This window comes from Haliaeetus albicilla, chromosome Z (assembly GCF_947461875.1).
Source record: "Haliaeetus albicilla chromosome Z, bHalAlb1.1, whole genome shotgun sequence".
NCBI classification, from domain to species: domain Eukaryota; kingdom Metazoa; phylum Chordata; class Aves; order Accipitriformes; family Accipitridae; genus Haliaeetus; species Haliaeetus albicilla.
The window spans coordinates 43,533,678-43,558,666 of record NC_091516.1 but is presented as its reverse complement, the minus strand read 5'-3'; the positions used below and the strand labels follow the sequence as shown (position 1 = coordinate 43,558,666).

Sequence of the window (24,989 nt, the reverse complement as noted above, 5' to 3'; positions counted from 1 at the left end):
TCAGCTGCCTAATGTAGTAATAGTATTGCAGAAAAATATTTCCCCACCATGCTAAATTAAGAACCTTGCTATCTTTGTAAGACATTTCTGTGCTACTTCAGGAGCTGAACTAACAGGCAGGTGATGGCAGCTGGTTACAATATAACTCACTTTGTGTGCAGTCCAATTTTAAGCAGTTGTGTATCCTGTAAATACTGCCTTTTAAATACTGACTAATCACTAATTCATCAGAGGGGATGCTTAGTTTCTCTGAGCGGCACATGAAGACACAAACTGCTTTTATAAATAATTCAGAGATTTTTTTTTGTTAGGTGCTTTTACCAGCAGTTTACAAGTATGCACTTTTACAGACAAGTGCTAAAGCAGGATAAAATGAACCTCTGATTAAGGTGGTCTGTATTTGACCTCTGCTTTGTGGATAGGTTTTTTTTCTTTTTAAAGAAAAGAAAAAAGGAAAAAAAAAAAAGCCCCAGGAATTGTGCAGTTGGGTCAGAAGAGAAAAAAGTCAGGATGATCTTAGCATGTTACCAGTAGCAGAGTCTTCTAACAGTAAGCTCCAAATGAACTCCCCCAGGATTCCTCAGTGCACCCACATGGAAGTCACAGCAAGTCCATCATAACTAACATCACTCTCACATAGTGCTGAGCTGTTTCAACAGAATTCGTAACAATTTCTCAACTACTGAAAAATCCTCCAGGGCTGTTTAACAGGAAAGTTGTGACAAGGACTAGGTAAAAAAGCAAAACAAAACAAAACATGAAGAACTCAATCATTTTTTCCAGTCCTTTCCACAACTTTTTGCTCCAACTTGGCTCTGCTTGCACTACTGCTAGGAGCCCTGATAGACATGTTATTCATGTTAGGTCTTTGAAGCCTTCCTTCCTGAAAAGCCTGGAGCCAGTGATGCTTTCCTGGGACACAGGCCCTAGGAAAAATCAGGAAACTGGTTCTCAGCCTCCCTGGATCCCAGATGAAATTTCTCAGAGCCAGATGTCCTTTCCAGACTAGGTGCAATCCTTGAAGGACCACCCAGAGGATGGTAGGACCCTATGGGTCCCAGCAGCTACGTAACACTCTCAGGTGGAGGGACTCAAAACCCCTGCTCCAGAGAGAGATTGGAAAGGAGGGGTCAGACCCACTCCTGCTCCCTTCTCAGAGCATGGCGCAGGTTGGGAACCAGGTTGCAGATGACCCTGCAAGGGAGTTCTCCCCAGAAACGTGTCCCGGTGACTACATGGGCACCTAGCCTCTCTGAGGAGCATTACCTTCAGCTCAGTGCACAGGCACCTGCTAGGTTTGAACATCCAGGGAAGTTAAGCGTGCACTTTCCTAGTCTCCAGTCAACCCATGCATTCTAATTACTGGGCTTTTATCTCCTTTTTTTTTAAAGTGAGGCCACTAAAGTGCCACACATGCCGCACAGAGCAGAGTCAGACCTCTTAGTTTGTTTGCTCTGTGCAGCTTGACATCAGGGTTATACTCTAGCCATGTGGCTTTGAAAAGCCTAGCAAAGGCAAAGGCAAGCTGAGGACAGAGCCCCTCCTCTGCTGTCCGGTGGGAATGTAAGTGCTCAGCAGTATGGGACAAATCCTATGGCAGGGGATGCTGCAAGCGAGCTAACCAGCTAAAAGATGTAAATTATGAAGTAACTCAGCCTGACTTGGTATACCCAGCTGGTGCAAAGCAGCTTTTCATTGGCTTACAATACAGAGTTGAATTGCTGCGCTACACTCATTTCATGCCTTCTCACAGATTTGCTGATTTAGATGAGCTCTAGTGATCACGTCAGAACACAACTGGTGATCTCTAGGACCAAATCCTCACAAAGATACTGTTCTTGGTTCACTTCCATGCAAGCAGGTGCTGTTTCTGCAGCAGCAGTAGCATTGCCAAGACAGTCTCAAAAGGACAGATTCTGCTGCCAAGCTACAATTTCTCTGATGTGAGCTAGTTAGACTGAGGTGACACGAGTTTAGAGATCTCTGTAGCAGGAAGAACCAAGCCTGGTACTTCAATACCTATATATGGAGTCTAAACTTCAGGCCTTAGCTGGGTAGGACTGATGGAACTGCAGTGAGCTGTGTTAATCAATCTGGTTTACTCCAAAGAGACACTGTTGAACAGATGTAAGAAGTCCTGTGCCTTAATAGAGTACAATGTAATGTCATTGGTAATTTAGGTGGTTGGTGAAGAAGCTCCACCTTTAGATCTCATAAATGTTACCAGACTAGAACCAGGTGTTAAAGTCAGATCCTTTAGAATCTTTCATACTCTTAATTTGAGGTCTGAAGGTTGCATTCACCTCAGTTCCCCACATTCTCTATGTTGATGCTCTGAGTTGTATCACTCCACTGAGTGATATACAGTTTCAAAGATAACAATGCAGCCGATGCAAGTTTAAAATAGAAAAGATATGAGGAAGACCTTTGCTTGTTTAGTGGGCACGGTTGACGGTTGGCCTCGATGATCTTAAAGGTCTTTTCCAACCTAAATGATGCTATGATTCTATGATTGTACAAGTAGGTCTTTTCTTGCATATTGGCTAAAAAGATGCCACACATGCACCTTGCAGAGATTGGAAATTACTGCCGGATCCCTGCCATTACTACAATATCTGGGAGTACAGACACCAAAGTCTGGCCACTCTGGATACTGAGACCATGCTAAGGCATCACATAAATATGGAGTCAGATGGGATTAAATGTTCTTGTCATAACACATGTCTGTTTATAGGTGTCACTCTGTGATCAAGATCACTAGTGCAGAAACATGTGTCAACACATATAAGACGGGCAGGCAGAGTCCTAGGCAAATCTCTCATTATTTCCTGTGAGTTACTGTCTGCTACAGTAACTTGCTGTACATGCTTGCCTTTTGAGATTGACTTTTCAGTTCAATGAACCAGACGTCGTGTTCAATTGCTAATCTTTGTGTCTTCAGTGGCACAGCTCTAAGGCTGCTCTGTGTTATTGTAGGCACAGTTGCAACTGTGGAGCTGGCCCAGGCCTGTGAGAAGTCACCAGGCTGTAGGAAAGTTGGAGGTGTTTCCATGCACATTTGCTGATAGTGATCTGGGCTAAATCTTCTTGTGTTAACTCTCCTCAAATCTCACTAGAAAAAGTAGGAAGGTCCACAAAAAGCACCTGGGCCCTGACTTCACCAGCACCTATTATTATATGCACATATTGCTATAGCATTCTGCATGTGGGGGGGATCCAGAAGCAGATACAGTGCATGAGAAAGTAGCACCCATCTGGTCTTTGGGATGATGCCAGATGGTGCCTTGTGAGCCTTCAGCCTTGTTCCAGTGCAGGGGCCTTCCGATGGTCTCAGAGCAGAAGTTCCCGTTCCATGCACAGGGTTCAGTCCTAAAGACAGCTCCAGACCTTTTTTCTCCATCTGGTTTATTCTCCTAAGACATGTGGAAGACAACATGAGTTAGTGATGGCAGTAACATATTGGATGATTTTGTCAGCAACTGTGAAGTTCCAAGCAGTGAAAGAGGTGTTTTATGTCTCTGTGGTGCAGTGAGAACAGTGAACAGCAGCATCCCTTCTCACACCTGCATGATGAAGTAACTCTCTCCAGAGTCTAAGAATGGGTTACATCAGTCACAAAACAGGAAGTATTTCCAACTGAACATGATGGCTGGGATTTTCAAGGGAACATGTCTACCCAAATACCATTCGATTTTATTGTACATCCTGAACAAAGGGTTAGTACAAAATTTCATTTTTATGTCACAAGCAAAAAGGGAGATATAAAGTCTCTCCAGTTCTAGGGTGTGATTAAAGAAGATCAAAACCCTTTGCATAACTCCTGACATGGTTGGTTGAGGATGCGTACTGCCTAGAGATCCTGTGTAATCTAAGAAAAAGAGCAAATCTGCCTGAGACAGGTAGGGCTAGCACAGGCAATCAGTAGCATCCATGGGAATGAAAAAGCTAGACAGGAGTTCATTGCTGTTTTGGGACACACTCCTGAGCAAATATGTCTTGAAGAAAGAGTTTTTCTTATCAGCAAAACTGCTTATATTGCATTGAGCAAAGCAGGTGATAACAAGGCTGAAAACCAGAACCAGATGATGTGTTTGGAAATAACAGTCTTCCCACCTGGGGCCTGCAATTAAATCAGTAAACTGCAATAGAAAGATAATTTGTAGTCAGCATGAGTACTTATGCATGTCAACAGTGAGGTGCAGGTGACTCTGTCCTGCCTTGCTATCAATTGGCTTTGCTCAGTTAGAGAAGCGGTGGTTACCAGAGCACTGAAATGGATGTCTGCAATCTTTATCACCTTCCAGAAATGGATGTCTTCAGTACTTACTGCATTCCAGAATGTTGCAGAGAAAGCCACAGTCTTCATTTCTGTCCTTAATGCAACATAGATTTGGGCAGAAAAAGGACTTGGAGGAAAGAGGCAGGCTTGAGGAGATCTCATTTCACATCGAGGACCTAAACAGCCTAAAACCAATTTGCAGACTGGACTGACAAGACTGTTTGCTGTGTTCCCTGAAGCTCAGCTGTGGCTATGTGGAAAAGAATCTCCGGTCACTTAGTTTTCCACCATGCCAAGAGAGAAAATTAAATTGGAAATTGAGAAAGATATGTCTGTAGTAGCTGAGGTGAGAGAGGATCTGATCTATACATATTCATAGACTGGTAGAATAATTTGGTTGGAAGGGTCCTCCAGAGGTTGCCCAGTCCAATCCCTTTTCTTAGAGCAGGGACACCTCTATTATGTTGCTTCTTGAGCAGTCAAGCTGGGAAGATCTCCAAGGACAGTGGTGTCCTCTATGGTGAGTACCCTTCAGAGAAAAAAAGGCTCCCTGATACCCTGGCAATGCCCCATAATGCAACTTATGTCTAATTAGTGCTATCCCTGTTCACCTCACAGAAGAGTCTGGCTCCTTCATTGCAGACCCCTTCCTCATGGCAGCTGAAGACAGCCAAAAGAGCTCCCCCTTGCTTTCTCATCCCCAAGCTGATCAAAGGCATGTCTCTCCATGTCTCATCAGACATGCTGTGCTCCAGCAGCCCCTTGTCTCAGTAGCCTCCACTCGACTCACTCCACAGGGTCAGTGTATATCTTGTGCTGCCGTGGGGTGGCTTTATTAGGCACAGAGCTAACTGTGTGTCATGCAGTGGGTCTCTCTGATGTTGATTATAGGCTGGCTTTAGAAGAGATTGCTGCTTAGTGTTTTCATCACCTTTGAGTCTGTAGGTTTGGGGAAAAAAAAAACGTAGGAAGTCATATAATGATGCAGAAAATACATTCTGTAATTCTTAGCCATCTTGTGCTCTTTTTTAAGAATTTCATCATCTTGAGTCTGCAAAGTGGCTGAGCAAGTCATGACAAATGATGGAGTACATTCCCTTGAATATTGTGGAATTTTAAAAAAGTCATCAGCAAACTGAAATCTAGCTTGAGCATCTGTAACAATAGGGAGAGGAGATAAAAAATGAAATAAATAGTTGTTAGATGGTTTGCAGTTGTCAGTGTTTCAAGTGGCAAATGGACAGCAACTTTGATTTGCACCCATTCTTGTTCAAGGCTTCACACACAATTCATAAAAGGCAACTGGACAGCTTCAAGAGCTCTAAGCAAAAGACTTGCCTTTCTAATATAGCCAAACAGCTATCCTGCAGCATGCTGTCTGCAGCAGTGTTTTGTTCAAGGTCTAAGTCTTCTAATATAGTCTCCAAATATATTAGGGTCCCCAGTTTCCATTTACTTTATAATTCAAATTTGTTGGATTGATATCTCAGCTCAAGCATTTCAGCACTCCTGCCATCATCAGATCTACTTACACCTTGCCTGACAATGACAATGAGAGGGCAGGATGGGAGAGAAAAGATAGATCACATGGGAACAGGTCTGTGGGTAAGGAGAGGAGACATCCTTCTCCAGAGGAGGCCTCTTCATAAGTGGGCAAACCATTTCCCCTTCGGGTCAAAATGCTCTAGCGGACTCAGGAAGTCTGTATGCTGGGGAATACAAGAGGGCAGGCCAGACAGCACAGGATCGCTTTCTGCTTTTCAGGCTAGTTTTGGTCTCTCTCAGAGACCAAGCATCCTGCATCCACAGGCTTTGCTACTGTATCACAAGATGACAGCCATACTCCACCTGGACATGTGGGGCACCAATGTTGTTTAAAGTATTTTTGTTTGCACTGACATAATTCAGGAGCATTAGATTGAAGTTGCCAAAGCTTTAGATCAACAGAGTAAAGTTAAGACAAAATCAGGCTCCCCAGATCATCATTGTCTGGAAGTACCTCATTTTCACTGTAGTTCATTTCTGCTCTTAGTCAGGATCAGTGACTCAGCTAATGCAGGTTTGGCTGGCAGGGTGCAGCAAGGAGAGCCACATATTTCATATCCCCACTGATCCCAACAAAACCAGGACTCGAGGCCTGTGCCTGAGGAAAAGGCAATAGCATCTAGCATCCTGAAAGCAGACAGATCAAGGCTAAACAATGCTCAGCTGTCACTGAGACCTTGTGACATTCAGAGTCTGGGAAAAAAAAACACCTATAAACTTCATGATACAGACCATGCTCAGCCACTTCTTATGCACGTAAGCAAATCTGGGCTCAATCAGCCAAAAGAAAGCTTACAATTTCAAGTGTCCTAGGTTAGATGTCCACAGACCTTTGATTGGTGACAAGTCTAATTTGCTCAGAGCCAGTCATTTACCTCATCAGGACAGTATTAGAAGCAGCTTTTGTCTTCCGTGTGGAATAAGTTCAGACTCCCTGCTGAGAATTTTCATGCCTCTATTTACAGGTCCCTGTGTCTTTGAAGACCTGGACCACCAAAGCCTCAGGCTTCTTTCCCTTGGAAAAAATCCCTTGATAGCAACCACTTCTGCTGCCAAAACCTATAAATTATCACCAGCCAGCTAGTAGCACAGCATCTTTCACATAGATGGGCAGCAAATTTAGCCTGGCCTAGTGAAAGCTCAGCAGTGCTGCTTAAAACATGGCTGAGTTTCATCTATAGATGTTTCATGTAAGTTTTGCTTCCCAAGTGGGAAACTATTTCAGATTTGGAGAAAATGTATCTTCACATTTCCCAGTTCAGGTACTGGGAACTAAGTACTAAGCACTGAAAAGGAGGACAAACAAGCAGCCGTTCAAGACACAGTCACAATTTCCATTAGGGTAGTCCATATCCCTTTCACTGGGCTCTAACACCATGTTTCACATCATCCAGCATTTGTGTTTCAGATACTGGAAAGACAAACTTGCAACTTTCTCTGCATTCTCAGAGCCATGTTGACTTTGGACATTTGTGCCTTGCCTGTGCCTTGCAGCCAGGGCAGTTCTCACTTTGCTCACAGGCAACAGCTGAGGCTTGACAGATGCGGGAAGAGTGCAGGAGGAACCATCACTAGCCTTGACAATTGCATTCTCAGTACCTTTGCTGCTTAGCATTGCTATGCAAGTACAGCTGGCAGGCTGGCAAGGCAAAAGTTCATTGTTCAGGAAACTAGCCATCTCTGGGATCATAACTATTGCCACTGACCAGCACTGCAGAGGAAGAAGGGGAAAGAATCACTGCAATGTCTTTGGGTATACTGGGTGGTTCATTTCCACGGTATTACTGTCTGTTACATTTCCACTCCAACCTGTCCTCTGCATTGCACAGGGAAGTTAATATCACCGCTCTTCAGTAACAACACACTGAGGCAATGGCAAGATCCCCTCTGAACTATGAAAAAAGGAACAAGCTTTCTCTGCCTGGTAAAGGCATGTCTGTGACTGAGGAATAGCACTTGGGAGAACTAAGTTTTGGGTTTTATCTTTGCTCTTTTCATGTCTTGGGGACAAAATTTCTCTTCCTAAGGGGTGCACTTATCTTCCTCCTCTTCCAGGGTCCTGCTGACCCTGGTATGGGCTTCTTTATCATTATATTGGAACATTTTTGGGGTGGGAAGTGGAGCCTGAAGAACTGTGTTGCACAGTAAACTGAAGATTTCATTGCAGCCTCTATCACTGCTATTACCTGCACTGGGTTTAGGAAAAACACCTTCTTCCTACCTATTTTCTTCTCAGCCCTAACTAGACTTGCCTCTTTGTTATTATCGTTATTATACCTGTCTGTTCACATACGGCTTTCCCAGATCTGAGCTCTCCACATGTGCCTGGCATGTTGTTGAGTGGGCTTTTGATGGGGAGCTGCAGATCCCCTGTGACCCTTTTCAGAGCTGTCTGTGAATGCTGTGCTGATTGCCATGGCTACCTCATTGACAGCACTTGGTTAGTGAAGTTCATAGTGGTTTCCCAAGAAGGTCTTTCCCTTGGTTTACTGGTTTGGGTGCTGAAACATGTAGAGGTGAAGGGATGTAACAAGCTGCTCTGCAAGCCAGTGAGAGTGGGGAATCCAGAAGCACACTCCAGTACACTGATGACCATATCACTGGTATCTCACTCTCGTCATACGATTTTGTTTCTTTCTGTTGGCTTCCATTATTATTCCTCCCCACAAATCCCAGGATGGCTGGCAAGAGTAACTTTCAGACAGCCACAGCTCTCTCTAACATGTCTAGCAAGGGGAGTCCCCCTCTTCACCAGTGCTCCAACTACCTTCTCCTGTGCTCCCTTGACATAGAGTATTGTAATAATTACAGTTATATTGCACGGAGCTAATGTAAACTAGCATTACACTAATTAGCCAGTTAAACTAACTAGCCAGTTATGTTTCTGACCTGGAGCAATGAGGCAGTTTAGATAACTATCATATATTTGAGATGTATCCCACTGTTAATATCATAATGTGTGTCTCTTCACCTTACACACATATCTCAGCCTTTAAAACATCTGCACTAAGCTAGCAGGACCAAAAATATAATCCCATCCTTTCATTATGTAATGGCCTATATTCTCTTTTTAGCATACTGTCATGTGCCTAAAATCTTTGAGATGAAACCTTTCCTAGCATACCCTTTAATACCCCTCTCTGCTGGGAGCTCTTTATCTGCTATGAAAGAACAGAAGTGACCAATATCAGGAAGATTAGGTCCTTTTTGCTTATGAAAACATGGCATTTCTCACATTCCTCTGGGTATCTAATGAGTTTTGTGTGTAAGATGCAGAAACAATCTGCATAGTGAGAGCCAAAGATTAGAGTCAAAGATTACCCAGAAGGGAAGTAGATTAAAAAGAGGTTTTAAATGAAAGAGGTATTCAAATACACAACACACAAACACACACACACAGACACACACAGGGTTGAGGCAGCTGATGTGATTCCATTGTTTCTCATATGACTACTCCTTCCTGAAGGTGTGATGGCATGCATTTTAAATCAAAGGACATTGAAAGAAATAATGCATCTGCAGCCACAGATAAAAGCAACAACACTGCACATAAGAACAAAAGCAGATGGGACACATCTGTGTCTCTGGGGATTAAGGGACATATGGCAATGACATGCTTTACATTCTCTGAAATCTGCAAAATATACAAAAAATAAGGTGGGTGGTTTTTTTATAGCTACCAAAGCATTAGAACATGCCACATTTTGTAAGTGCTGTTGCCATTCCAATTCTTTATGCCAAAGAAGTTGCCTGTGAAACAACCTGCTTTTTTTTCTGATACTATTCCTGTTACTTCCCCCATAATTCGTAATTGCAAATAAAGCATGTCTGTGTGTCTTCCTGTGATCGTTCTATTTGCATTCCCAAAGAAATAGCTAAAAATCCCTGTAAGAGTACAGTTATAAACTAAAAAGAAAATAAATAAGATTAGAGGAGCTATGGCAGAAGAGTCTGCAGGTTGTTAGGAAAATACTTGGAAGTTTTAGGATTTAGCTCTGATACCCATAGGTTTTCCTAAAGGCTTTTTGCTCTGTATATCTTTCAATTATAACAAGATTGTATACAAACATTACACAACAAAATATAACAATACCTCTCAGTATAATGACCTTGTTTTTTCAAAAAAGGCCAGAACTCCACTCAATTTGTTTTAGGAAACAGTAAAACAAACAGGCAAACAAACCAACCAACCAAAACAGAGGGAACATGGCAAAGTAACAATACAGGGTGAAAAAAATGACATAGATGTGGTGAAACACCTGCAGGAAGTACAAGGGGGGTGAATAACTACCACAACCACATTATTGCTGCAGTTTAGGTCCTTTTATGAAGTAGCAGGGGATGAAATATTTAAAAGCAACAATGTGATGGCCCAGGAATATGCTGTTGATTTTAATTTACTGTGTTCTGCAAAGAGCTTGTATGTGCAAATGATTCTAGGAACTGTTTTTAAGAAGGGAAGAAAAAAAAAGGCATGTTTTGTAATTCAGAGACATGTTACCATACCTATGTGTGAATATAAAGTGATATTGGAAGAATATGATATTTGGTCTAAAAACCATTGGTCCTTTACCTACCAGTAACTCCCATAATCTTGTATAAGTAAAGTAATAACTTGTGTGTAAGGCTCAGACCTCTGCCAAAAGAAATGAGCAACAGCTAGAACATTCAGCTAGCAGCTGGCCCAACAAAAAGTTCAAAGATTATGAAAATAAAATCAGGGATCACTACGAACCAGAGGTGGAATGGTCAGTAAATACAGGTACCATGGCTGAAAACCTTTTGGAAATCCATGTCCTTCCACCTACCCTCTCGTTAATATTTCATTATTTATTCTTTACTGTGCACAGCAAGCCAGAATGTGGCCCACACCAGGAATGCTCAGTCAAGGAGCTGACCACTTTTGGAGCAAACCTGGGGAATGGGCAAAGGTTGGACTCTTACCTTGTAGCTCAGGGAGCTCTGCATGCAAAACAGCAGGGGAATCAACCAGCCAAGACCAGACATGACAGCACAGCTCCTAGGAAAGGAGGGAGCATCTTGCCTTCCTAGGGATGGCATATAGATAGTCTGTCCAGAGCTAGCTGCAATTTTGACAGCCTACCAGATGACACTGAACAGCCTCCAACCCCAACAAACACTTCCCTGGATCTGAACCCAAACCCACAGAAGAAACAAGAAGTATTATGGTGGCACAGTGGAGAGAATGGGATGATGCTCAAGCATGGAAGAGGCAATCCATACCCAGAGGATCCCACCCAGACAGAGAAGGTGGAAGAGGTTTGTTGTCAGCTTGCAGCCATATGCCTAGAGCCCTGTGTCTCCTCAATGGGCCAAGTAAAATTCTAAAGGAATAAACCAGTGCAACCAGTGAAACGATATGAAGCACACAAGGAAGGAGGAAGGACTTTGCTAGTTTTAGTCAGGTCTTTTTCTTTTCCTTTTCCTTTTTCTTCTTCTTTTTCTTTTTCTTTTTCTTTTTCTTTTTCTTTTCCTTTTCCTTTTTCTTCTTCTTTTTCTTTTTCTTTTCTTTTTCTTTTTCTTTTTTCTTCTTTTCCTTTTTCTCTCTTTTTCTTTCTCTTTTTCTTTTGTCTTTCTTGTTATTTATATTTTAATTTATTTATTTTTCTCTTTCTCTTTCTTGTTATTTTTATTTTTATGTTTGTTATTTATTTCTCTTTCTCTTTCTCTTTCATTTTTTTCCCTACCCAGTGTTTTGGGGTATTTGTTTTATTTTTAGCTTTGCAGCCAGAGCAGATATCTGAGTTACACCAAGATCAGCATGTGTTAGGTCACCATAAAACATGCAGACCAATTGAGACAGTTCTCCTTGCCATCACTGGCAATAGGACATGAGTTCAGCCTGAGCTTGAGCTTGGGCATGCACAGCTGCTGACTTGGAGCTGACATCAGCAAGTACCAGCTTGATCTAATTTAATTGCAATGTCTCAGAGAATTCAAACCCCTTTATAGATATCATGAAGGTTCGCAGTCAGGGTGAGACACCATCTGTGCAAGCCTCAAAAGAGGTGCCTCTCTGCTTCTAGCTATGAACCCACACTTTGTCCAAATACATGGATGCAGTTATTAACATGCTTCTAGGCTTGCTTTGAGGAGGTCTTTGCAAATTTTTTTTTAATATACAATTATCCCGTGTTTCAGTCCTAGTCTCTTGGCCTAACCTGTCTGGGACATTGCAACATGTCTGCATTTAATAAACAGGATGAAATCTCACATGCAGACTATGCATGTGAAAGGAAAGACAGAGCTCAGAGTGTAAGCTAACAGCAAGATATCCTGCTTTATCTCCTGCTGAAATAGTTCAAGGCAAGGATGATGCAGGGAAACAAAGGAGGTGAAGGACAGCTTTTCAGATACATTTCAGAAATAAGACCTTAGGGAACCTGCCATCTTCTGTTTTCTTGCTGCAGGTTCTTCCTTCACATCATAGGACTCCCTGATCCAGCACAGAGGATACCACACAGTACCACCCTACTTGGGAAGTTCCCTGGACTCACAGCAATGCATTTGGAGGGACCGACATTTTCTTGTATCTCCTGTGAGGGGAGGTGGTAGCATTCTGCAATAGAGAAATAACTCCTGGGCAGGTTACCTTGCTGTGCAGTTCTCAGACATTCCATCCTAGAAAGAAAGATGAAGTTTGGCTATAGCATGTATTCCCAAGAGATTGGTAGCAGTTTGTAGGTTGTGTTGATCAATCAGTGGGTTTCTTGCAGACTTCTTTGCACATGCAGAAGCATGGAAGGAGATTGAGAAAGGTATTTAAGAGTTGAATGTAGTGCACAAATACCTCTGTTGTCCACACAGCTCTTCACAAAACTGCCAGAGGATTGGTTTGCCTTGTGCCTCCCAATTGCCTGCAAACTCCAGGAGCAGTTCAGGGAACAATTTTAGATTATTCAGAAGGTAAAGCTTGAGGGACAATCTAGTCCTTGGTTCTAGTAACTCTGTGTCTCCTTTGTACTGAGAAGCCCAGCACTGGACCCAGCACTCCAAGTGTGTCTCACCAGTGCTGAAGTAGAGAGGAAGGCTCACCACTCTTGACCTACTGGTAAGGCACTGTCTGATGCAGCTCAGGATGCTAGTGGCCTTTGCTGCAAGGGTGCATTGCCACCTTATGGTCAGCGTGGTATCTAGAAGGACGCCCAGGGCTCTTCTGCCAACCTGGTCTCCAGTCAGTGGGCCCCCAGCCTATTCTGGTGCCTGGGTTTACTCCTCCTCAGGTGCAGGACTTTGCACTTCCTTTCATCGAACTTCATGAGGTTCCTGTCAGCCATTTCTCCAGTTTTTCAAGGTCCCTCTCTCTGAATGGAAGCAAAACCAGGTCCTGTATCAGCCACTCCTCCCAGTTTTGTACCATCTGAAAACTTGCTGGGGGTGCGCTCTGCTCCATCATTCGTAATGATGTTGAACAGCGTTGGCCCCAGTATCCACCCCTGGAGTACTCCAGCACTGGCTGGCCTTCAGCCAGACTTTGTGCTGCTGACTACAACCCTCTGAGCCTAACGGTTCAGCCACTTTTCAATCCACCTCACTGTTCATTTATCTAGCCTGTATGAGGATGTTCTTGGAGACAGTGTCAAAAGTCTTGCTAAACTTGAGACAGACATCATTCACTGCTCTGCCCTCAGACTGTACTGAGATTGTAATTTCCTACTGTTTCAAAGATAATCCAGAAACAAGGGGGACACTGTCTGAGGCAGTGGGACATGAGAGGCTTTCTATAGCTCAAAGATCCTTTATCTAGAAAGGATCATACCCTTCGCCAGTACTTTCCTGTAACATGCATAGGCAAGTAAGTCTGGCATTGCTTTTGGGAGACTGACCTGGCAACCTCAAAATATTGATGTCCAGCTTCCAGCCTAGTTTAAAAGACAAAACATTGCCACTGCTTTTAGTTAGATTTCTGTGACTGTGGGATAGGCAGTGTTAAAACTTACTCTACCACTATTCCTGAGAGATCCAGACTTCCCCATCACCAGCTAACACTCCATTTAGCACATAGAGTTCTAGTGTCACAATGCATTAGCACAAGCATTAGAAGGGAAAAAAGCAGAAATCTCTCTGGAGTATGAAACATTAAGTATTTGAAGATTACAATTTAAAGAAAAAGTCTATGAAAATGCAAGTCTGACTTGTCATCCACCTTGGTTCCTTCTCCAGAGCAGCTGTAGCAGAGAGATGGCAGTGTGACCAGCCTAGCCAGGTCTTTGTGGTACCAACAGCTGCCACAGCTATGTGCCAGGACACCCCAAAGGCTCCGCTGCTTCTGAATCTATGTAATTTTGTGAGCAAAACCATGCAGCACACAAATATGTGGTTACCAATGCCAACTCAGCAGGCTAAGAATAGATCAGCTAAGGCTATGTTAACAATTTTGGATACAAGAGGTCGCAAAGTAATACAATTACATTACAGAGGGGAGAGTTGAAGAATGGATGGAAAACCAGGCACAAAATTGCAGTACCGGGCTACTTCAGCTCACAAAGTTTAACAGAGAAGGGGGCCTGGCTTTAGCATGTTTGGAGCACACAGTACAAAGACAGCTTTCCGAAGCACACAGCAAAGGGTTATGCTCAGACCTCTCGTGGGGGGGCTGCTTTAATGCACCACGACAGTGATGGTACTAGGGCAGTCTAGCAGCCCAGCCAACTTCCAGAGAGTGGTGAAGGGCACTTTTCCCTTGTAAAAGATGAGGCAGCCAGTTTAAAAGGAAGGTTAAAGGCAAATATTACATAAGTACTCAAGATGACAGCAATAGTGCAGGCAGTCATATCTTCCCGAAAGCACAGGAACATGGAGGAGGGTGGAAGCGGGGGTGAGCAGGTGAGTGGAAGGACAGCAAATTTGCTCAAAACACAGAGTCTCTTTCCACAGAACAATGTGTAGTGATTTTCACTGGTTTCCTTTTTACAGAAGGATCTTACAAGGAAATTGGGGTCTGCTGAGGCACTGGAAAACAAGCACTAAGGCCATAACAGAGGACTTCTTAAATCATTGCCTTGCAGGGAAGATTACTTAAGCTGGTGAAGGAGAGATACTGTGGCCAGAGCTTGTCTTTGCTGATGGCGAAAACATAGCATCCAATATTGACATGTCAGCAAGGGCTATTGAACCGGTGCTTACAGCATCCTCAACCATGAGCATGTAGTGTATTAGGCAAGAGCAGAGAGGGCCCATGAAGATGATGTGTTGGTGTAACTTACCAAAATAAACAAACGTACTCTTCCTTCTTGTTCACCAGGCACTGTCATACCGGAAAGCCACAAAGCTCCCTTTAGTATCAGGAAAACTGAAGAGAACACAAATTAAACAGACTTATAAACTGTTCATAAACTAAATTTATTATTAGCTTTAAAAGGCATGGCTGCTATGTTAGACAGCAGCTTGTTCCAGGCTTGCAAGGTTTGCTGAGCACAGTAAGAGTCTGGGGAAGGCAGAAATTGCTGTTATGGTTTGTTTGCATTGTCAAAAAGATATTAATCATAACCACTGTGAAAGGAGTCCTGGTGTCAATGTGCAGAGCTCTACTCAAGAGTTAAAAAAAGTCACACACAGTGACTGGGAGCTGCAGTGCATAAAAAATGCTTCAGTCCAAAGTAATAATAATTTACAGTGCAGATACCCTGCCAGGGACTGGATTTCTACAGTTCAGGGAATACGCACTCATGCTGACAGGACTGGTTTGGCCTCAGGGAACCTGCAGCCCGTAACCCTCACACTGTTAGATGCAGCTTTTAGGTAGAGCTCAGGCTGCCACTGGCCAGAGCACCAACACCTACTGTTTTGGGGGACCCAAGCACCTGTGCAGTGTCCTAGCAAAGTACTCACCTTCCTGTGGGAAGAAACCCAAGCCATCACTGCTACCCTGCCCCATGCATGGTTGTTATGGCAAGGAAACCTGGTCACACAGGTTAGATGGATGCTCTCCATACCCACCCCAAAGCTGGGGAACCGGGGCATCTTGCAATTTAAGCATAGACTGAAATTCTGCTAGCCTTTAACATGCTCATGTGTTTGCATGACAGCTTCTGTGTTGAGGCTGTTCCCAGTAGCAGCTGAGTTAAGAATGTAACACCAGAAATTCAATATGTCATTATACATACCTGTCAAATACTCTAGTCTTCATACCACCACCTCATTAGGTGTTAACAAAGTGTGCAATCCTTTCCATCAGAAGGAAAAAAGGCAAGGGAAGTAACCCTAAACCCAGAAAGACTGCCACACAATTGAAGAGGGTATCAAGGCTTGTTACTGTTTCCTGAGCACAGAAAAGGGGCTGATACATCAGGTCCAAAAAGTAATACCGGTTACTCATACTGGGTAAACACACTATATGTCCAAATAATATCAGCACTGGCTTACAGCAGCCAGTCTCTAGGAAATAAATAAGAGCAAGGAAATAAAAGTGCTCTGACTGCCTTCCAGGAAGCTGTCTGGTGGGTTTGGAGCCACATTTCCACTTGCCATTAGCAGGAGGGGCACCAAGGAAGGGGGACATTTACTCAGAGCCGCAAAGGCTGTTCAGTAGATTCTGAGTGCTAATAATGGGTTAGAGTGTAGTGGTTAATTTTTTTTTAAGAGCTCATCAGTCATGTATGCAGAAAAGCTGTGTCTGTCACACCCATGTGCAGAATTTTGGGAACTTTGGGGGGAGTTGCTTTCAAATTACAAACCTATTAAGTGGGTTTTTTCAGCAAAACAGACAATGGGGACAGTGTGACCAGCCCGAATGACAGATGCCTTCTTTCTTTTTCACTAGTCTCTCAGCAGGGCGAAAGCCAGAGACGCTTGTACAGAGAACTGCTGAGAAACTACAATCGTCTTGAACGACCAGTAGTGAATGACTCCCAACCCCTTGTAGTCGAGCTCCAGCTTTCTTTGCTGCAGATAATTGATGTGGTAAGTTACTTGCTGTTCTGTTCTCTACCCATTCGGCATAACAAATCTGATCTCTTGTGTAGGGACCATATTCTTCCTCTTAAGCAGGCTATCAGAGGTGAAAGCAGACTATCTTTGGCTAAGCATCCTCCCTAAGTGCTGGAGTACATGCTTTGACACTTTGGAGGAATATCCCCCTAAAAGCACAGCCATCTCTGATACAACATGAGCAGCAAGGAGATTAATTATGTAGTTTTTTCCATTTGTTTTAAACAGAAAAAAGAAAGCAGTAAATTAGAAGCCATGTGTTACTACAAATTATTAATAATACATTCTTCTCAGAGCTATGCAGGATGTGCAGCATTCAAAGCTAGCATCACTGCACTCACTTACACTTTTTCATTAGACATTATAATGGCATTGGCCTCTTCTCCCATTATGTCTTTACCATGCACTGCAGTTGAAGGGGCCGGCCCTTAGATGAGGTTAGAAATAAGTAAAAGCAAAACCTGGAGGCACAGCCCTCTAATTGTCTTGACTGCAACATGCTTTTTCAGAATTGGAGATTTGACCCATGGAAAATTTTAACATAATAATCCAAATCCCTTTTTTCATCATGAAGAGGATTCTGTATGATAAACCATGATATATAGAGAGAATTTCTTTCATCTACATGGAAAAAACAAGCCAGAAGAACAAATTTGACCACCTTCACCCTGTCAATACAGCAAACTGCTGAACACAGTAGTGCTCCTTTCCTCATCCTACCCTTTCCATAGTCAGTATTATGGGCTGCTTGCCAATAAACCATCACTGTCATGGAGGGAACAAGGAACAGGGAGAGAGATGTGCAAAATTTTGTGCAATTGCAAACCAATTTGACAGAGGCCTCAAATATTTAAACTTTTTAAAGCTCTCACAATCTTTCTGAAAATCCATAGTGCACCCGGTGTTCTTTCTGGAGAGGTAAGCAGGACCCTGAAAGTATAGCCCCCAGCATCATGCTGTACAGGTGGCAGGTCCAGCCAGTTGCAGTGCTCCTGGAGGCAGGCAGCAGCAGTCAGGCAGGGTAAGCAGCTTTCTGTTTTGAAATGTTAGCAACTGCATTGAGCTGGAAGAGAGAGGAGATCAGTGCTCTCAACTAAAGTCACTCATTCACGGCAGGAGCTCACAGTCCTCCTCATGAATGAAAGAGCAGAGAAATCCTCCAGCTAATTTCAAGTAAATTTCAGCAAGCAATTCCAGGTTTAGCAGAGGCATCTTAGCTCCAAAGATCTTGCTCCAGCCCTTCTTTTTGTGATGGCATTTTCTTGTAGTAGTTTGAAGATTAGGGGTGGTAAAGGGGACTTTTTAGCCTTAGGGCTGTGACTGTACATTTTCAGAGCCAGTTAGTCAGGAGGAGAAACCCATCCTTTCAGGAAATCAACATTTCTTTAAGCACTTTATCTACATTATGTCAATGTCCATTACAACAAATTTAATTCCAGTCTTCCCTTTTGATTCTCCACAATAGGAAAGAGATAGTCTAAATGGTCGTACATACCAGAAACAAAGTTTTGCTTCCCTCCATCTCTACACATACTACAGATGCTAGAAGTTAATCAGCTCCAGAATATTAATGACTTGTCCCAGGCTCATGATCTTGCAAACTGCACTCATGGTGTTTTTAAAAACCATCCAGAGTCACCTGAAGTGTTTATCATCTTGCATGATGCAAAAAGGTGCCTGTCTCCTCTTGGGAGGGACAGAAAATCCCTTGGCAGTCAAGTCCCTGTAGTAGAAAGGTCACTGCGGCATCAACCAGTGGCTAAACCAACTGGCCTGAAAATCCACTAAACACTGCTCCCATGGGTCCCTAAATCAGGAAGCAATGCAGGAATATGCCAGCAACAAGCAGGTTGTGAGCATGGACACAGGCCCTCAGCCTCCATAGCTGGCTGGACAGACTGCAGTTTCTGGATGCTCCAGCTGCTGAAGAAAATGTCTGCTTAAAAGGAGGGTCATGATAGCCACAGTGATGTAAAGAGTAGCAGGCAAGGTACAAAGGAGAAGTAACCTCTATTAGCTGACACACCATAAGGCAAATCAAGCAAATGTGTCTCTGTTCACTCAGATGGGAGGCCAGGCGTGAGCAGACTCTGCCTCCTCAGCTGCCCCACCTGGCACAAGACAAAGCAACTGGAGCACAGTTGCTTCTTGCTCAGGGAAAGGGCTAGACAGCATCACAGTCTTGGCAATGGTGTATGCACTAACAAAGCACAAAGCTGCTCTTTCTGAGGACTTGTGTGTCCAGCATGCTCCATTACCATAACAGAGCAGGGTGCTAGGCAAGGTTACAGGCTGAGGGGACTTCATGTACTGTGCTCCCTGGGGAGGCAACAAGGACTCCGTGCTCAGGGGAGTATGGTGTGCCAAGGCATACAACAGTACTGCTGGACTCACTGGGATGCTTTGCAAGTAGTCACTGCAATGGGTGTGAGACAGTGGACACTGGACTGGTTTCTCTGCAGGAGGAAATTATGTAAAGAGGATTAAAATAAGTGTCCTGTTTTATTGTTGCATGGAAGGAAGAAGGGTCTGCCACTAAGACTCACAGCAACTCAATCCTTAGCCTTGCCAAGAACTGGCATTACATCTAATGCACTTCTACATGGGACAGGCTCCATGACATGCCTCCATAAGTCTGTTTCCTACACATACTGTATTATAATGTAATAAAATCTAAATTCATTATCTGCAGCCAGCCTACTGAGAACAGGTCTCTTCTGTCAGGTGGCTGGAGATAGGATGAGAGGAAATGGGCTCAAGTTACGGCAAGGGAGGTTTAGGTTAGATATTAGGAAAAATTTCTTTACTGAGAGGGTTGTCAGACATTGAAATAGGCTGCCCAGGGAAGTAGTTGAGTCACCATCCCTGGAGGTATCCAAAAAGTGAGTAGACAGGGTGCTCCAGAACATGGTTTAGTGGGTATGGTTGATGGTTGGACTCAATGATCTTGAAGGTCTTTTCCAACCTAAATGATTCTGTGATTCTATGATTCTATGATTCTAACAGCATTGATAACAATCTAGATTCACTTTGGTACATAGAGAGGAAAGACAGCTCTGAGGTCCTTGTGGTTTGCCAAATAATAGTGCCAAGTGACTTTACTTAAAATCTCACCTCCTTTTCTCACATCCATTCAAGGAAAATTTCAAAGCATGACTACCTTGGATAAGGTTTTCTGCTCCTACCAGCATGTCTTTGCCTGCACAGGATCTGTGGGGGTTTTAGTGCTTAAAGCCAGCCATCACACTCAAAGCCATGAAGAACATGTTCTCTGTTTGTCACAGTTGTGGCAGACAAATGCAAGTGAAGGATTCCTTGTCATTAGGGTTAGGACTTTTTCCAAAATTATGTTAATTCACAACTACAGCCAAGACAGGCCTCTTACATCCAGGAAACAAATGAGCAGAAAGACGAACAGTTTATACCCTCTTTAGCAGTAGGACTCAGTTCAGTTTGCCTTGTCCTCTATGTGTAAAGACAACTTCATGCTGAGCTCTCTCACATGTATGCTGTTTCTGAGCATCAATTTTGCTTGGAGCCTGCCCTCCACCCTTCCCTGGCAGAAGCCAGGCACTCCTTGTGCATCATCAGGGCATTTGGCTGGTGATCTTTCCCTCAGAGCACTGTCAGGCCCTGCAAGCCCTGCCAGCCCAAGCAAGTGTAGATCACATCCAAGAGTACTTGGAACAAGAATTCTCTTCTTATTTTGTCTAAGAGCCCAGCCAGTTGATCAGTCTAGACCAATTAAGAAATGAGGCAAGACATATTTCACAGCAGAGGAAATGGAAATATTTTTCCCTTGGCTTAATGTGATAGGAGCCTACTAGGTAGAAACAATATGTCATCATGAATGATGATTTTCTTTGCTCCTATTGGCATTTGCAGGGGACGTTATTTGAAGGGGTCTACATCCTTCTTGTGGAAGCACTGGTGAGATATTTTAAAAAAATACAGTCTTTATTTTCCAGCTTTCTTTCTGCTAGTGATACTATTTACCATTGTCTTTGTGTCAGTGCATCAGTACCACTGCAACAATAGCCTCACTGCACTTGGTGGTCCACAGGAAAAGCTTGTTTTATTAGCTCTCTAGCCTGCATGTTTCCTCAAACTGCAAGTTTAAACGTACAAAGAGAAAAAGAAACCAAGCAGTCAACCAGCAGAAGAGTTATGAAGAAAAAAACATGGCCAGACTAGAAATTTATCACACATTTTTGTAAAACCATCTAAATAAAGATTCTAATTTAAGAAGAGTGCTACAAGGTGGCTGCACAATGTTGCAGAGATAATAAATGCCTCAAAATCCCCTTCCAAAAGCAAACACACCTCTGAGGTTTCCAGTAGCTACTGAGTTGTTGGCTTTCAGAGGCTGTACACTGCTAAGCACACTCATTAGCCTCGTGCAGGAAGGAGGGCCTAGCCACCATGCAGCTCCTGATAACGTTGTCTTCTGCAAAGTCACCCCGAAGGTCTAGCTGTTCAGCTCCCTGGTTATGGCAAAGTCCTGTAGTACTTTTCTCCTCCAAGTTCACCTTCCAGCTGCTACTGACCCCCCAAACCACCCCAGGAGCTGACAGGTTGTCTGAGTATGTAATGCCACATGGTTGTTCAGGTGCTCTTGTGGAAATTTCCTCCTGTTTCAGAGGGCATAATGACTAGAAAAAAGGACTGTGAGTTCCCAGCGGGAAGCCACAAAAATAGTGAAAAAAACCCCAACCACCCATGAGTCATTTTGCACTTCCAAAAGCCAAAAAATACATCATTTTACTCTATTTTGGGCTGCAAATCTGAAACAAATGCTGTATATGGAAAATTTAGTATGTACTGGTTTGATTTGAACAGTGTGTAAAATGATTGTACATCGTAGGGACTGAAGGATCATCCCAAACCTGATCACATGCTTGCAAATAGTCTCATTTAAACTATAGATTTTGTTGCTGCAGTGTGTCAGAGCTCTTGACATGTTTGGAAAGCAGCAAGCCAAAGTAACAGAAGAGTTTAGTGGGGTAACAAAGAACAAAGATTCAGGTTTTCTCCTGAAAACTGGGTCTGTGCCTTGCTGTGAAGGGAAACCAGGGGAAAAGTTCTGCGCATACTTTCCCTGAGCCTTCAGATGCGGTCATTACCACTATAAGCAGCATACTAGCTTAGCACACAGCAGTTTTGATCTTCTCTACCAGTAACTTATCAAACTGTTGGGGTTGAGCTTTAGCTTGCACTGGTTTTCCCCTAAATCAGAGACTGCAGCCCTGAAGGAGTTGGGGGTTTTTTGATTTTGGGTTGGTTGGGGGGGGGGGGGGGGTGAGGAAGTGTTTCATGAGGGAACAACTTTTAAATGCAGGCATCTCTCACATCAGAGACGCCCTCATCAGCCTCCTCAGTTTCTGGGTGATCTGCTCCTCAATCAGCAGGATGCTCAAACTCAGTCCACAAAAGCTGGTATGCAACAAGGTCTTTGCTGGAGAGTTCTTCATCTGAGTGAGAATTGCCAAAGCTAGAAGCTGCCTGTCAGTAGATTCTGTGCCATAAGGTGAAGGTGAGAAGGCAGAAGGAAGGTAATGCCCAACCCTGTGGTACCTTCTGTCTGACACAGCCCTTGTAGTGTCTGTAAGGTATGAACGCCTTTAGCAGTTGATTTATTTGCTTTTAAGTGATTTCATTTCATAAGCTGCAAGATAGAGAAGGGCCTTGTTAAACTCCACCAACTTGTGAAAACAACTCTGCCTTCTCATCTGAATAGGTGCTTATTAATTCAGGCAAGCGCTAATGTAGCGCAGGCACTGTTTCCCCCTTTGCAAGGTGTGACTGGAGGCAAGAGGTGCCACAGAGCTGCGAGGCAGACAGTGCTGGCAGTGGTCCTGCCAGTGGGGCAGAGGAGGGTGGTAGCAAGGTGCGCTGGCCCCGGGTGCTGCCCCTGGGCAAGCCAGGCTATCAGCCTCCTAAACATCCTGTCCTCTAGGACAGAGGCTTTCTAGGTCTGGTTCTGCAGGTGAACTGAACAGCCAGAAAGTTGAAGCGTTAAATTTCTAGCTCTAATTCACATCTCCCTTCCTAAACTGACTTTACAGCATCCCCTCCCACCCTTCATCCCAGCACCATCACACGTCCAAATCTCTGCACTGGGTGTTACGTAGCAAAACCAGATCAACAGAGAAGTGATTTAAGAAAACAAATATAAATACGCCAGTACACATAAGCACCTGTTCACATATTATTCCCAATATAGTATCAGTATTCACTAGATTAAACCATAATCCTGATAGTACATCCTGTACAAATCTTTTATGGATAGATAACTTCAACCATGTAAGCTTGACCACTCAAGACTGAAACACAGAGTATATGAAAGAGAGAAAAGTAATAAAGAAAGGATTATGAAGCAGGTATTCTGAATTTTATTTAATTACAAAGCATGGATAAGTGCTAGAGAGAGAAACTGACTCTTTCAACACTTTTAGATTGAAGCATCTTTCTTTTTCCTCTCCTAGTAATGCCTTTGCATTTATTTGTGGGCTTCCTGCATAGCCTTTGCGAGCTACATTTGCTCTGTTTCTCCTTCTATAGACCTACTCTACCAAACCACATATTTTTCTAGAAAGTTTTTTCCCCAATTTGCAAGAGCAAATTCAGTGAGATCAGAGCAGTAAGACTGATGCAAAATTGTGTAACTGAGAAGGAAAACAGACTGGACTTTGCTATAAAAGCTGAAAATCAGTAATTAGTGATCATGAATAGTAGTCATTAAAATTCCAGGCAGAAAAATTACAGAAAGGTTGCTAGACCAACAGATTCATTAAAGTTAAATCCCAAACTTTCTCTCCTGGTCATAAAACTCAGTATGACCAGTTCTGAACTCTGGGAAGAAAAATTAAATAGATTGGCCTCTTCATTAGCATGGAAGTAGCTTGAAAAGTAGGAAAGCCAGGGCTAATTGAGCCATGAATTATTATTTTGGCTGCCTTCTAAGTGCCAGGCATTATCAAAATGTCAGTCTCACTAAACCAATTAAACGCAATGTGTGAGTTTGCTAGCACAATAAAGTTAGGCACCATGGCTATTATGGCTTCCCATCTAATACCACTTTGTGCACACACTTGCATGAAGCATTATGATGAAGCCTTAACTACCTGAATTTTACCTACAGCTTTTTTTCATTGGCTTCTGCCTGGCTCAGGGCAAACAGTGGAGGGGGCTCACTTAGTGAGCAGCAATTCAATAGTTTGTTTTCTCTCAGAATGGTTCCCCAAGCTGTACTTGGTGTCTGTGGCTTTAGCAAAAGAATGGCTGAATTCCTTCTGCAGTTTCCAGTGGTGGTTATCCAGTTTGGTCATTTCACAATAACTAACAAATTTTCTGGCTGCCTGGTGAAAAGGCTGTACTATGCTCTTTGAAGATGTGGGAATTTAAATCTTGAGCCCATGGATATTCCTTAATCTTGGGTAACTAATTCGAGCCATCAAGGTTTTTTAAGAGACTTTAGTACTTTCACATCAGCTCCCCAAGGTGCACAGGAGCAAAATTTATTTAAAGTGAGAGTTTTCTGATTATCACTCAGGAACTTAATAGCAGTGGCAGGGAAAGACAGTCATCCTTTGGAAGTACTCTGCTGCTTGAAATGGAAAACATTTTCCACATCTCCTTCCAGGAAAGGCAGCAGGGTCCCCAGAAATCAGAGACCTCTCCTGGTGATGCCTCACTCTTGCCAGGGGACTGTCGAAGCTGTCATGGGGCAGGGGCACTGCAAATGGTCACATTTCTAAAGCCACCAGTTGCAATAAAGCAGTTAAACCAAAGATGTTGGGGTGGCCTTGAACCTAGTGTTCTTAGTTTCTCAGTGTTTGGAAAGTTATATCTTAATACTGTGTTCTCTGGGTGTAACTCCTGAGAGACAGTGACTTCAGCTCCTCAGTAAAAACCTTTCCCCCCCATTTTCCATCCCTGATCACAGGCTTTAAGAGCTCAGTTGAAGTTTGGAACAGGCCTATGTCCCCTTTGCTGTGCTGTCACAGCAGTGTGCAAATACAGGAAGAAAAAGTAAAGGCAGCCTTGCAGACAGCCTGAGTGTGAGTCCCTCATAGGTACTCAGGGTTGGCCTCTTTGGGACCTTTTCAACCCTCTTCCCACTGCTTTCCCTGTGATTTCAAATGCTGAAAAAGGCAATGAATAATTAATAGCTTGGAACTATTCTTGTCTAGTCCTGTTTATTGAAACACCTGCC

General features: G+C 43.3%; 1 protein-coding gene across 3 annotated transcripts in view; it reads left to right on the top strand.

Annotated features, from left to right (window-relative positions):
• The window catches only part of LOC104322348 (neuronal acetylcholine receptor subunit alpha-7), a 66,534-nt gene that overhangs the window by 1,617 nt on the left and 39,928 nt on the right, over positions 1-24,989 (top strand). For 2 of the 3 annotated variants that reach the window (XM_069776583.1, XM_009925485.2), the window contains one exon: positions 16,608-16,747. In XM_069776583.1, the coding sequence (XP_069632684.1) occupies positions 16,608-16,747 (140 nt within the window). Of the gene's footprint in view, positions 1-16,607; positions 16,748-24,989 lie in introns of those variants that run through there. The other variant, XM_069776584.1, reaches the window with a different exon arrangement.